A 14,699-nucleotide genomic window follows, 5' to 3' on the forward strand; every position below is an offset into this window, starting at 1 on the left:
ATCCTATGAACATCCTATTTATTGTGCACTCCACTAGTTTGTCCAGCGAAGCTATGGGCAGTGCAAGGGTATGGGAGGCACTCTTGTATACCATAGATGGTATTTCACTGATGTTCCCAGCTTTGGTTTTTAGTGAGTGAATGGTGGACCCAACATCTGTCGGGCTGACTGGTGAAAGGAGAAGAGAGTTTCATGGGGGTTCACCCACTGCAAATTACCTCAGGCTAACTCTGCTATCAGAACTATAACAAACTCTGTCTTCAGACAATACACAACCCCACTATTTAAGTCCATTAACATGCTAAACATACACTCACTCCACACATTCTCATGTGCTATCTACATGTACAAAACCTTGTTCCTAAATGCTAATCTTGATCTGAAACTTTTCCTTGATAGGTGTAATAGAACCCATGAGCATCACACCAGAAATAAATGTCTCTTTGATATCCCCAGAGTCAGACTAAATCTGTGCAAACACTCCATGCAAATAAAAGGGCCCAGTCTTTGGAACTCACTCCCTGTTGAATTAAAAAATTATCCAACCCATCTCCTGTTCAAAAGAAAGTAAAATAAAAAAGCACCTAATTTCATCCTCATAGTTTCCTACCTTGTGCTTCAAACTCACACTGTATCTTGTATTACCCATTTCCCCAATATTAGTACTTAAGACATATATCCTTAACAGTGTAATCACCACTGTCAACTTATGTTGTAGTTATTTGTTGATATAAAAACCTTGCTACAATGTACCCGTTCATCTTACTTGAAATGTTATATTAAGGACCTACTCAAAATGCTATGTATGTTAGTGGCTTTGTATGACTGTAAAAATACCAAGCTTATGTAATCTCGCCAACCCATTGTACCTTCTTGCAAATAAATTATTATTATTATTATACTCTATATCTATATACAGTACTCACATTATTATTATTTAGAAAATCAGTAGGAACCATGAGGAGGATTTGAACCCATTCACTTAGTACTCCCAAGGAAATGCCCAAGACCACTACACCACAACATGGTAAAAGCATTGCAACCTGGGATTCCACTGAATCCTCTAGGGGTTGTGAGGCTTCCAACTCAGTGTACTCAGTGGTGTAGTGGTCTCGGATATTTGCTTGGAAGTGCCAAATGAGTGGGTTCAAATCCTCCTCATAGCTCCTAATTTTCTCATTGATACGTGACTTTAATGTGATTTCATTGTACATTTGACACGAACCATTGGAGGTAGAACTACTCGACCATAAGCCAGAGTGTAATGTGTAAAACCCTGATTGGGCTTCAGTTGGAAGCCTCAGGACCCTTAGAGGATTCAGTGGAACCCCAGGTTGCATGGCTTTTACCATGTCGTGGTGTAGTGGTCTAGGGTATTTGCTTGGTAGTACAAAGTGAATAGGTTCAAATCTTTCTCATGGCTCCTAATTTTCCATGTGATTTCATTGTGCATTATTATTTTGCCATTTGGCTTTGTCTTTGTTCATTTGCCCAGAGTTACAGCATACCTGGCTCAATATAATATGTACAACCGTCCTCTGAACAAATCCACAAGGGCTGTAACGAGGGTTGGAACCCTCGTCATGGCCCTTGTGGATTTGTTCATTTGATGCATCATGCTATTGTGATTTCTGTGTGTAACAACCATCCTCCTCTTTAGATAGTACTTTTAGTAATTATGTGTACCATCGCACATTGACATAATGGACAATTAGAAAGTTAAATTTCGTACTACAGTATTCACTTTATAAGAGTCCAGAAAAAATAAAGCTAAAATAGTTAGCTTTATTTTATAACCTAAATATTCCTAGGCCTAGTATAGCATGTGTATGTACTATATTAGGCCTAGGATGATTAGGTTAGGTCAGGTCACGTTTTATTAACAAATACAAAATCTTTTTCTGGTTTGTCTAAATTCAAAAGTACCAAATTCTACTTTCTAATTATTAGAATTAGAAATTGCAAATCTGATGGTGGTTGTGATACAAAAAAATTGCAAATATGGTCATTTGACTTCCCCCTGTAAGACTTCTGCTTATCTGACAGGGCTTCCTTCCCATATAATTCAGATAAGTGAACTGGGACAGTATAATGTACACTTTATTGGCTTGATTGAATCCCACGAGTTGAAATAGTTGTGTGTAGAGTCCAGTGGAACTCAAAGCTTCTATTTGTACAAGTTTAATTTTTATATTATTAATGGGTGTTGAGATAAACTAATTAATTTAAAGAAATAAAATATAAAGAATCTTGTACCTTACAAGGAAACATTGTCCACCAACCAAACTTGTGCAATCACTTCAAGATCGTTTGGTGGCATTGTACTGATGATTGTCGTTTCCTGGGTAATATGTAATTATGAAAGGTGGAACTGAAATTGCAAATAAAAATTCTGCTTTATTCACTCAAAATACCTTCAGATCACATAATTCAGATGCAGTACATATGTGAGACAATATGGATATGTTGGTATAAAATATTTTCTAAGCATACATATAACTAGACATTTCATCATGGATTATAATAAGAGTTGACTGATAGCCTACACATGATATGACAGGGTGAGATACGGCCATTTCATATTTGATGTTTTGAAATTTTATATAGCACCAAGTGCATTTGGCTTCTGATTTGCTTTTTTTTTTTTTTAAAAGCTTGTCTTAGATGAAGATGTATGTCTTTAATGCAGGCATTAAATATGCCAATGATTTTAAATGGTTATACAGTACCTTTACGTGAAAATATAGTGTACACTGTTATTTGGTACAGTACCAGATAAAGAAAATATAGTTGAGTAACTTATCCAAATAATTAAAGATATAGCTTTGGGATAGTCAAATTTCATCGATTGGTAATTTTATATTATTTCCTCTTGTTACCTGTTGCTGCCACAATTTTCATATATATAGTTAGTATACTATATCATTATGGTCACAACATTTTGCTAGAGCCTGGTAACAGACCTATCATGTACTGTACATGTTACTGTAAGTGATACACTACAGTGCTGTATATTTAGAGCCATCTTAATAACATTGTAGGGCCTGGGTAAAGCAATGCACTGTTGTCCCTACCCAGTTGATGGCCTCTACCCATCTGCTAAAGTGCAGGACTACCGTCAGATAGTTGCACCAATTATTTATGTTTTAAACATAATTTAAAAAGGGATTTGAATCCCAAGCCTTCCCAGCAAGCTGAGTAATTGGCCACTCTGTCAAGAGATCTTTCATGAGCAATATGGCAGCATGGGGCCCCTAGAATTAGGGCCTGAGCAGTTGCCCAGGCCCCTGGGCAACTGCCCAGTATGCTCGTACATTAAGACGGCACTGTGTATATTCATGAATTTCTAAAGAATGTTAAAGTACAGTACAGTACTGTAAATAAAATTCTGTTAGCAGGGTGATGGGTAGCCCCTTGTTTGCTATGGAGTAAAATTACTGCAACAATTCATAAGTATAGTGCAGTAAAATCCATTGCACATTTCCAGTAATTCAGCCCTTTTAGAACTTTTTCAGTTGTTTTCATTGCCAAGACATTGAATTTGATAATGAAGTTATTTACACACAAATGGGTTAATTTGCTCATTATTTTATTAAAATTTGTGAGTTATATAAAGCTTCATTATATCAAAGACAGCTACAGCGAGTACTCTACCCTTGCTAGATAAGAAAGCACAGTCCATAGGTACATTTGTCAAAACATCTGCTGCTACAGTTTCATTGCAACATAAATATGCTAAATGTCAATGTAACTAAATAAATGAAGACAATTAAAATATATTCCTCAGCATTACACTATTGGCATTGTAGTACAGATATCAAATCAACTTGAAATGTAACCAATCAAATAACATTTAATGTTTCTTCTTCAGGTACCACATTAGTCAAGGTTAATTAAGGAAATGAAATTATAATGCATATAACAAATTGTGAAATGCTGGGGAAATTGTGGCAAAGGTACATATGATCCCTATCATGCATTTGAAAAATCCAAGAATTAACAATAAAATAAGCACCGTTTATTCTCACTATACATCCTCCCCTTAATCTGCCATGTCAACATATCAGTACTACTGTATACAGCTTTCTCATTTATCACATGGCTACAACACAAGACAATACAGGAAAAAGTAACTTGCTTCCTTTGAAAAGGAAGCAGGTTACAGTAACCTTCATCGCTTCGGTGGGTGTCCCTTTCCTCACCAGTCCCCAAATGGGACTCGGTGGAGCTCCGGTTCATCCTCAACCTTTCGGGGCTGAACCGGTACATTCCTTACCCCTCTTTCTACATGACCACTTTTGACCAAGTTTGCCTGGTCTATATGTCCATATAAATCTAGCCTTTCATCTATCCATCCTTCCCACCCCTTTGTACCTCCCCTTTTCCACCCACGCTTTGACTCACTTCCAACCAACCCCCTGCTTCTCTCTCCACCTTCTCAGAAAATATGTTAAGTACAAAGCTAATTGATGTTTTTCACTTTTTTTGGAGAAAAAAATGCAATATTTTTTAACACACACAGCTCTTTAACATTCAACCACTTATGAGGAGGAAGGAGCTTATCTTGAAAGAATGGAAATGTATTGTAGTAATAGTGTTATAGATAATGAGTGGCAATACCTATTCTTAATGCCTTCCACACAATAGCATCTCGGGGAAAACTCTCAGAACCACACGGCAGCAAAATACTGTATCTAGAACAGTATCTCAGATGTTCCATGAAAACTCTTTTTTCAAAAGCTACTGGAGGAATAATATGTTGCTTTTGGGATATAATTACAGTATATGCCTAAAAGAATGTGTGTACATGTATGCAAAATGAAATTAACACTAGTGTGAATAAACTCTTTTTGAAAATATTTACTGGCACAATTCTGTGTATGAATACAGTACAGTACTGTACATGAATACAGTACAGTACTGTACAGTGAGATAAAAATGGTATATTGTATTCTATAAATGTTGGTTAATTTTTAATATAATTGTGAAGAGAATAATAATTATCACAAGAATTAAATATTTGTAGTGCCAAATGATTTTTAATTAAAATATTCAAATGCATAATTAATATTTTTTTGTTTTGTATATTATATGTCCAGTTCATATATCCATAGAAATTATGGGTTTCAAACATATTAAATGCACAATCAATTTAATAATCATGACATCAACCAGTGCACTATAAAATAGTTTATGTATTTACACTAATTTAAGTAGAGATTTCTTTAGATCGAGAAAACTATACAGTGAAGAGAACAAGTCACAACAACATTGGCGAAACAAAATACCCAACCTACACATATGAAATAAAATGGAAATGATGATGGTCTTCTCTGTCCTCGACCTTTATCAAGTACAGTATATCATGACTTGATAAAGCTCCAGGATGGACTGAAACAGTCACTTTCATTTCATTTCATATATGTGGGTTGGATTATTAAGCTACACAATGATAAATTAATGTGGTGAAAATATAGATGTAGCAAAAATAAAATATTTTACACATGAGAAGCATATACAGAGCCGTGGGTAGATGAAGACTTGCTATATTGTTATATAGTTTCCAAGAGATAATTTTGTCTTTACTTCTTGACAGTTTTATCAATAAACAATATGAAAGGTGCATTTGGAACATTTATATTTTTAATACATATTGTACAAACACCATTATTCCAGAGTATAATTATTAAGTACTATATGACTAAAAATCTGTAATATTGGGGAAAAAGATTTATTATGAAGTTTTTATACGAGCCAGGCCATTCTGTTGTTCCCTGAAGCAAAAAGCAGCTTCATCAAAGGATAAGCAATTGTCGACATTTACTCTTGTGTTATGGTAGGGCACTATGCTTATGTCTCTCACAAGGTAACAGTGGGGAAAGCCCGATACTGAAGATTACTCAGTCTATTGGCTGTAAGGGTCTTCAGGAGCACATTTACCAATGATTAAATATGCATCAAGGTAAATCTCCAATGGAAAAACTTAAGGACGAATGAAAACAAGTCATTACTGGCTGACTTAATATGTTAAAAATGCTACCATCACTGATACTTATATCATGGCACATATTTTATTATATCAATATGCTGTCTTCATATATACAGGGTTATTCCAAATTAAAGCAGACTGATTACCTTACACTGTTTAGAGCCAAACTAAATTACAGAATTGGATGTTAAAATTTACGAGTCAACATAACTGATTTTTTTTGCGCAACTTTTTATTGAAAATAATCTTGAACGCAGGTACGTAAGCTTAGATCGAGTTTCGTTAACATCAAAATATTAGGAAAGCATTTTGACAAATTTCTCATTGTGAAGATATCTCGAGTACCTTAGCTTGTACTCGCCTAGTTGTGGTTGTGGGGGTTGAGCTTCGGTTCTTAGGTCCCGCCTCTCAACCGTCAATCAACTGGTGTGCAGGTTTTTGAGCCTACTGGGCTCTATCATATCTACATTTAAAGTGTGTATGAAGTCTACTTCCACCACATCACTTCCTAATGCATTCCATTTAGTAACTACTCTGAAAAGATTCTTCCCTTGAGAAGTATAGTTTATACAGTACTGTTAAACAAGATTTGTGGAAAATTATGCATGTCGGACGTGTGCTTGATACGCAAGTGCTTTGACCTTGCACTTTGGCATCTCATTAAGTATTTAATGTTACAAAAATATACAAAGCATTATAATAAAAGTTCATTGAATATTTATGTACAGTAATTAGCAAAAGTTACTTTACTACTACTGCATTTAGTATATAAGAGAACTAATATTATTTCATTAAAATCTTAAATGTTAATAAAGTTTTTATACATACAGTAATAATTCTTAGATCAGTTCACATTATGATAACAAATAATTAGTTTTTAACTTTTGTTTGTGACATTTGTTGTTTTGCATTTCCCCCACAGCAAAAAAAAAATAATAATAAATTATTATTGTGTAATAAAATAAAAGCCTGCTCATTCCAAGTGTGCATTTATAAAAAAAAAATGGTGTACAAATTTATGTATGTAATGAATGTATATATATACTGTACAGTACATGTAATAGTATATATGTACTATACAGTATATATATATAATAGTATATATATTGTACAGTATATATAATAGTGTCTCTTTTATACAAATTACAATAATTAAAACTTGTCACAACAGTAAATATTTGATTCTACCAGAGACTGCAGGTAGTATTTACCATATCTAGGAGCTTCTGTTAAAGGTCAAAGAACCTGGTACAACATTACTTGATTCTGAAAAGTTTTTCCAATCATCTAGACTCAAGTTGGTTGTCATGTTTTAAGGCATATTTTTGAGAATATTCCTATTGCTTACCACACCTTAAGGGTTAAAAAAAGGCAACAAATAAAGATACATTCATTAATTAATTAGCTTATTTGATCAACATTACACAAAGCATTTCTCATGTAAAAAGTGAGGTAATTATGATATGAACAGAAATATAAAGCATTGAATGTAATGAAATGACATTTGGTGGGGCCCCCTGAAGCTCCCTGAGCATAATCTTGAGACCACCAAGCCTTAGCCAAATGCATCTGGCCTTGGAGATTCCTCTGCCATCTACTGGAAAGCAGGACCATAATCTGGCTCACTCTACTAAGCAAAGGGTAGATTGAGGATCAGAAAATGACTGAAAACCAAGAAAGCTTGCCAGAAAGAACAGGTACAACAAAAATTGACTGTCCTATGTAAACAAGGCAAATTATCGTTGGTGTTGCATAAATACCCTAACTAGTTCACCAGGCAAATTATCGTTGATGCTGCATAAATATCCTAACTGTAGTGCACCAGGCTGTCATTATTTGGCAGCCCAGGATGCCTTGGGTCTCGGCTAGCCTGCTTTTCTGTGGAGAGCCCCTTCAGCTCCCCGGAGCTATACCTGGCTGATGTGTATATATTAGACCGTGGCAACAGTCAATCAAAGGAGTTCTAGGCCTACCGGGGATCAGAGCCAAAACCTGGCCCCCTCAAGAGAGGCATGAGGAGCAATGGCCTAAAGACAACCTTGTGTAATTGGATGCAGTCTTTGTCTGCCATCTACCAGGGCAGGCACCCAGAAAGGTAGGAATCCCAAAACAAACTACTGCTGATAAAAAAATATTGCAAACCAAAAGCCGAACAAGCAACAGAACTCCCCAATCAAAACCAAGGAAACAAGTATGTCACCACAAATGCCGCGCATCCGTCTGCACAACCCCCCTCCCCGGAAGGGGTGACAGGGGGGGTCCCAGACCTCCATGCCAGCAACTCTCCTCAGTTCACAGGCTGTTATGAGGGCGAACAGTTGATAGACTCTGGCTCTATCCTTTGAGCAGTGCTACAGTGCGGTGTTGTTGTCCAGTTTTAGCATCGTGCAAGCCAGGAGTAACACAAGAGTACTGGGGCTGCATGCACCTAATGCCACCTTCCCTAGATGGCATTAGGTGCCACCTAGGTGCCCTGTAAGTATTGCCCTTGCGGCTTCAGGGTTATCTTCCCTGAGTCGTTCGGGAACTACCTCCGCGTGGTTATGTTGCTGTTCGGTGATTGCCCGCCCTTGGGATTCAGCTGGGGTGGTTCTTGCCCCTGTTTTCCCTTGGGTAGGAGGTAGTTTCGTCGCTGGCAGGGGCACAAGGTACTGTGCAGCTGTCTGATATACGCATAGTGGCCGGTTCTGTTCCCGTGGAGACGTGCTTTTGCTAGGTTTTCTTTTAATTTTGTTTTGTTTTGACTGGCGGGGGTCTGCCTGGTGTGGCGGTAGGACCACTTGTAGGATTTTGGTGGCTCTCCTCTAGGTCCTTGTGCTTGCACACATCGCAGGGGTTCAGCTTATAGTTTGATTGCTTGGTAGCTCTGGGATAACTGGTTAAACCACAATGTAGGACAGAAAACAGTACAATAGATGCGTTTTCACCCATAGTGGTTATAAACCGCCAAAACTGCTTATTCGCCAAAGCCATGAATGCCAAAACTGCTGAATTTCAAAATCCAGTTCCATAAAAATCTTTAAGACAAATGGGGGGACGTTTGACAAGCCGACGACTTCCTATCCTTGTTGAGTCCACTTGAGAGTTAGTGGCCATCGGGTAAATTCAAGCAAAAGGCACGTTTTCTCAGAAAACAGCTTAGACAGGCAGAGCATACCCATGGAGCATAAAATGGAAGCTGCATGCCAAATACAGTACTCAAGCACACAAGTGTGGCAAGACCAAATGATTCCAACAAGGAATGAGAGGTCAACATCATAAGGACTGCCAAAAAGTCCAGAACCCAAATATTACGTTTGATGAAAATGTTGATACAGAATTCATCTTGGGCAAAATGAGGCATGCATCACATGGCTAAGGGAATAAGATGAATGGCCACCCCAAAAGGTGAAAAAAGATGTCCTGAGAGAAAATTAGACACCTAAGAACTATCCAGAGCTCTGAAATGCAGTCTCATCATGACTGAGGGAAAGAGAGGGAACCTACCCTGGCAACACAGATCATGCCCAATCCAGCCAGACACTGAAAAGGCACCAACTGGGATGGCTATGTTGACCAAAAATATGGAGTAAGCCAGATCTAAGAGAACCAGAACCTAGGTCAATAGGCAAAGAAGCCATTTGTCGAACAAAAGGGTCCCCATGCCTAAGCTATTCAGACAATGAAACCAACAATAATGGCCCTTGGCATCTAAAGAATACAAAGCATATCCTGGAGAAGTACAAACTGCAGCATTAATAGTGGAATTGATTGGAAAGCCATAATGACCCAGCTCATTACACATACAAGATAAATAAATCCATAAGTCATGTACAGTACACTATCCTAGTGTATTCTCGACAAACGTTCAAGACACCTAACACACAGGAGAGAGACGCTGGCATGATAAATAGTTTTTTAAATGTATGCAGTACAAGCATATGGTCCATACACCCGTCTCTTCCCCATCAACAGGCCCCTCAGACAAGAATTAATCTCGCATAGTGTCTGGAAGTGAAATGACTCAAGAGGTGTAGGCTTATAGAAAAGATAGGTTGTAAGCCCTCAGAACAGATATATCAAGCAGGGTATAGGGAGCGCACACAGTGGGTGGCACAGACATAATTATGGAGCACTGATAAGCAGTGGCCCCAATGGAATTAATGTTCCAGTGAAAGCTTGTAACACCAGGCACCAAAAAAGGGTAAAGGGTAAACTGGCTGAAGCTGAAGATTTTGGGCTACCATCTGATTGGCAATCGGGCACATCACAGCTAGGGTATATTTCCTTCAAGTAGTTGCTTATCTCGTTGTACCTATTTTTTGGGGGAAGGGGGTGTCCTGATTTTGGGTCAATCTCTGTTCTGCAAACTTCTCTTTATCGTGCTTCTAAGGGAGCCCGATTCTACCCATGGCCTGCAGTAGGTAATAAATGAGTCTTTGAAGCCAGGTGTGTTGGGCTAAAGTTTAGTGGTACTGTATCAGAATAAACTCAGAAAGTTACTGATGGGATCCTCCCAGAAATAATGCACCAAAATAATTAAAGTTTATGAAAGATAATACAGTAGGCTCACAATTCCTTGTACTGCAATTTTACATGTCCCTCTGCTTTACAATAAAATACATTAAACAATTAAAATATTCTGCATGGTAAAATTATAATTCTACACACTCAAACAATTAGTACCAATGTTAGTACGTTAGTACCAACAATTAGAATTTAAAATCAATTGCATTCAATAATTGCATTCTCAATAGGAGACTAAGCATGCCCCTGTGGTGGTGTACCAGTCTCTCCAGCCCCTTGCACACAAGAATATCATTCATCTGCCATGCTATGGAAATCAATAGCAGGACAGATGCTGCCAACAGTCTTTACTGATTTGGAACAAACATAACTTAAATCATATTGAGGCTATATACTTGAATGTTAAATAGCTTGGTAAGCAGTAACTTTGTTTGTCAATATTTAAGCCCATGAAGTTTACATAGTCTTATCAATGCTCATTCTCATCAAAAAGATATGACATTTTTTAAATTGCCTCAGATTATTTTGTTTTACATTCAAATTTGTTATTTTACAGTAAAATAGTTAATATATGTAATATATTTGTCTTGGAATGTAACATTATTTCAATAGGGTTAAATAAATTGTTTATGGTTGATTTTTACATGTGGTTTCAAGGAATGTATCCCTCTGTTGATCTGCAGGTCTACTGTATTTTGGATTTAATGAAAACCAGTTTAATTACCGGGCTAAATAAGTCCTGCCATTACATATTAAGTTGTCAGGGGTCAAACACTGCATTTATTATTATACATTAATATACAGTACTACAGCAACCATAGGTATCCAGTATGGCAATACGGATATTCACTCTGTCAGTATTCAATATGGCAGTACTAGTATTTATTTTGTCAGTATCCAATATGGTAGTACTGATTTTGTCTGTCCAAAAATGTCCATACTGTTCACAATATCCATTCTTGTTCACAATACCATATAGTAATACTGTAGTGATATTGTTCTTGTCCAGTATGTCAGCAATGACCTTGTATGTTGGTTTTCAGTAAAATAAGTTACAATTATAGCTTTAATGATTCGTTATCTGATAAAAAACTGTCACATGTTTTGTCTGCCATAAATATGATGAACTGCAATGTTTTCCTAGAAAATCTTGTAAAGACAATTTAAATCTCTTGTTATTAGTACAGTAACATTAAAATTTATGATGTTTGTGTTGCTTTTCTATCAGCAATATCTGAACTATTGTGTGTGGTATATGTAGCACACTGTACCCAGTATGCATAATATTCAAGAGCAATGCCAATTCAACGTTGATGGTGTTGATTTAATGCCATTCTTGCATACTGTGCCCACTGGGGTACAATGTCTTGCAGTTGAAGACTTTCTACTGATTGTGTGCAGTTCTTGAAGTTTGTAAGTGAGTGGAAGAGGAGGAGGAAGAGCAGCAGTGATAGTGAGAAGAGAGGGTGAGTGAGAGAAGAGAGAGCAGAGGAAGGATTCAACTAGCAAGAGGTGCAGGACAAAGAAATGAAGTGTGTAAAGAGAGGGGAGGATGGAGAGTAGAAACTGAAGCATGATTGGAAAGAATGAAGGAGATGAGAAGATGAATTAATAGTGTCTCTGCGTGTAACTGGATATGTTCAACTGCTTATATATACAGTAATGATGTGCTTGCCCGAGAGTCAGGAAAGGGTACAACTAACCAGCCCACTATTCAGGAAGCTTTTATACCCTGCTGGTTCCCAGCTTACATTGACATCACTATAATTTTTTTTTTAATTACTGTATGTAAAAAAAAAGTACAGTATCTATATACAGTATAGACCCAACAGCAGGCTTGATGGCAATATATACAAATATTTTCATTTCCTTCTGCACTGCTATTTTTTAATGCAAGTTTTTTTCATTTCCTTCTGCACTGCTATTTTTTAATGCAAGTTTTTTTCATTTCCTTCTGCACTGCTATTTTTTAATGCAAGTTTAAGTTTGTATACAGCATTTACCATTACACTGTAGGTATATATGCTTCATTTAAAAAATCATGAAACATTTGTATTACTTTATATAATTGTATATTATAAATTTGAAATATATCAGTGCTTATTCCAGACACTAAATGAGCCATGCTAAAGTGTTTACAGCCTGTTAACCAAAATTTAAAATTAAGTACTGATAAGATTATTATTACATTGTACTTAAGTTTGTGCTAGTTTCAAGTGACACAATCTGAAATGTTTATTCAATTATATATTTCTTACTTTTGCTTAAAAAATTATTTAAATATGAGAATATGCCCTTAGTTTCACCACACAGTGCATTTCTTCTTTGGGTTCATTTTAGACCCTACTGGACAATTAAAAGCAGTAGCAAAATCTGGAGAATTTGTGAGAGAACCAAATACACGGAACTCACCGGGCACATGAGAATCCTTCATGATCTCCAGGTGAGCTGCTTCTTTAGTGATAGAGGAACACCATACCTGTATTAAATTAAAATTCTGTTAATTTCACCTTAATGATTAGCACAGCTAAATGCCACTGAACCACGAGTATTGTGCAGAACTGTTTCCAAATGCTGTACTGTACAATAATATGCCTCAACTTTCACAGGGGTTACATTCATATACAAACCATATTAATAAAATATCCACAAAAATCAAAGTTAAAGGTATAGGGAAAATTTGGGTTGAGTTTCAGAAACTTTCAAACCTCCATTTTTATGGGCAGTCCCACTCAGTGGCTCCACAGAGCTTATGTATAGTTACCTCCGAGGGCCATATCCAACACACCAGGTAACTGTGACCATCTCTTTACTTGCTATGAAATTTTGCCTCCATCATTACCCAGCTACCCATTACCACCTTCATTTCACCTGAGACCTGTGTTAGCCAAGTAAGTAAGTAATTATCAAAAGAAGGCACCAAACCGGGAAGGCTATGTAGCACCATCAAATACGCAAAATAATCAGAGGGCGCTAAATATCACCAAGGATGCCAATACGAGAACAAAAACGCATAAGGCGAACGATATCAAAAGTATCCGAGTCACCAAGAATTCTATCGAGGGACAGGTGACCGCGAGGGGCGGTCGGAAAGCAAGACACACGCTCGTCCTGGAAGTCAGGACATTCAAGAAGGACATGCACGACCGTAAGAGGGACAATGCAACTAGGACAATAAGGAGCAGGGCGGCGCTCCATCAAGTGACCATGGGTTAAGCGAGTATGGCCAATACGCAACCTCGCTAGAGCTGTTTCCCACCGCCGGTTACGGTGGAAGGAGGACGGCCACGAGGAAACACAACATTTAAGAGTACGTAGCTTGTTACCAGTAACAGACAACCAAGAAGCCTGCCAACGGGTAAGGACTGAGGAATGGATAACCGGGTAAAAGTCGGAATACGGAATGCCTTTACGAGAGATGGGACAAGAGCGGACAGCTTCCTTAGCGGCAGCATCCGCACGCTCATTTAAAGACACGCCAATATGGCTGGGAACCCAACAAAACTCAACCGACTTAAATTTACTGTGAACGAGAAACAGCCAATGCTGGATCTCGACAACTACCGGATGAACTGGATTAAAGCACCCGAGAGCCATGAGGGCACTACGAGAGTCAACAACAACCACAAAGGAAGACTGACAACGAGAAAGCAGGAGACGAAGAGCATAGAGAATAGCATAAAGTTCCGCTGTAAAGATGCTAGTCTCCGGAGGCAAGCGACACATATAAGTGCGATCAGGAAAAACAACAGAGTAGCCAACACCGTCCGCTGACTTAGACCCATCGGTGAAGACAGAAACGGAGCGGGAGTGAGAAGAAAAGTGCTCGAGGAAAAGGCGTTTTAGAACTGTAGGAGGGGTAAAAGCTTTAGTGATACGAGTCAAGGATGTACAAAACCGCGGAAGAGGGACCCTCCACGGGGGCAAAGAAGGAACAACACGAGGAGAAACATCAGAAATACGAACGGAAAGAGAATCCTGTAGGCGAGATAACCGGACAGAAAGAGGGAGGTGGTGAAGAGGAACAGGAACCGCAGGAGGGGTAAAAGTTAAAGCACGACAGAGACGAGAGGAAGGATGTTGCAAGGACCGCGCAAGATAGCGAAGACAGTAGCGATCACGGCGGTCCTGGAGAGACAGGAAGCCAGTGTCAACATACAAGCTAAGGACGGGAGTCGAACGAAAGGCACCAGAACTGAGGCGC

At 38.0% G+C, this 14,699-nt stretch overlaps 1 protein-coding gene and 1 long non-coding RNA gene across 13 annotated transcripts in view; one reads left to right on the plus strand and one right to left on the minus strand.

The window, feature by feature from the left end:
• The window catches only part of LOC123753994 (uncharacterized), a 59,367-nt gene that overhangs the window by 8,196 nt on the left and 36,472 nt on the right, over positions 1-14,699 (plus strand). The window lies entirely within an intron of this gene.
• The window catches only part of Nep3 (Neprilysin 3), a 97,883-nt gene continuing 85,568 nt past the window's right edge, over positions 2,385-14,699 (minus strand). For all 10 annotated transcript variants that reach the window (XM_045736062.2, XM_045736064.2, XM_045736058.2 and 7 more), the window contains one exon: positions 2,385-12,974. In XM_045736062.2, coding sequence (XP_045592018.1) covers positions 12,798-12,974 — 177 coding nt within the window. In that variant the 3' untranslated portion in view covers positions 2,385-12,797. The remainder of the gene's footprint in view (positions 12,975-14,699) is intronic.

This window comes from Procambarus clarkii, chromosome 6, assembly GCF_040958095.1.
Source record: "Procambarus clarkii isolate CNS0578487 chromosome 6, FALCON_Pclarkii_2.0, whole genome shotgun sequence".
Taxonomy (NCBI): Eukaryota; Metazoa; Arthropoda; class Malacostraca; order Decapoda; family Cambaridae; genus Procambarus; species Procambarus clarkii.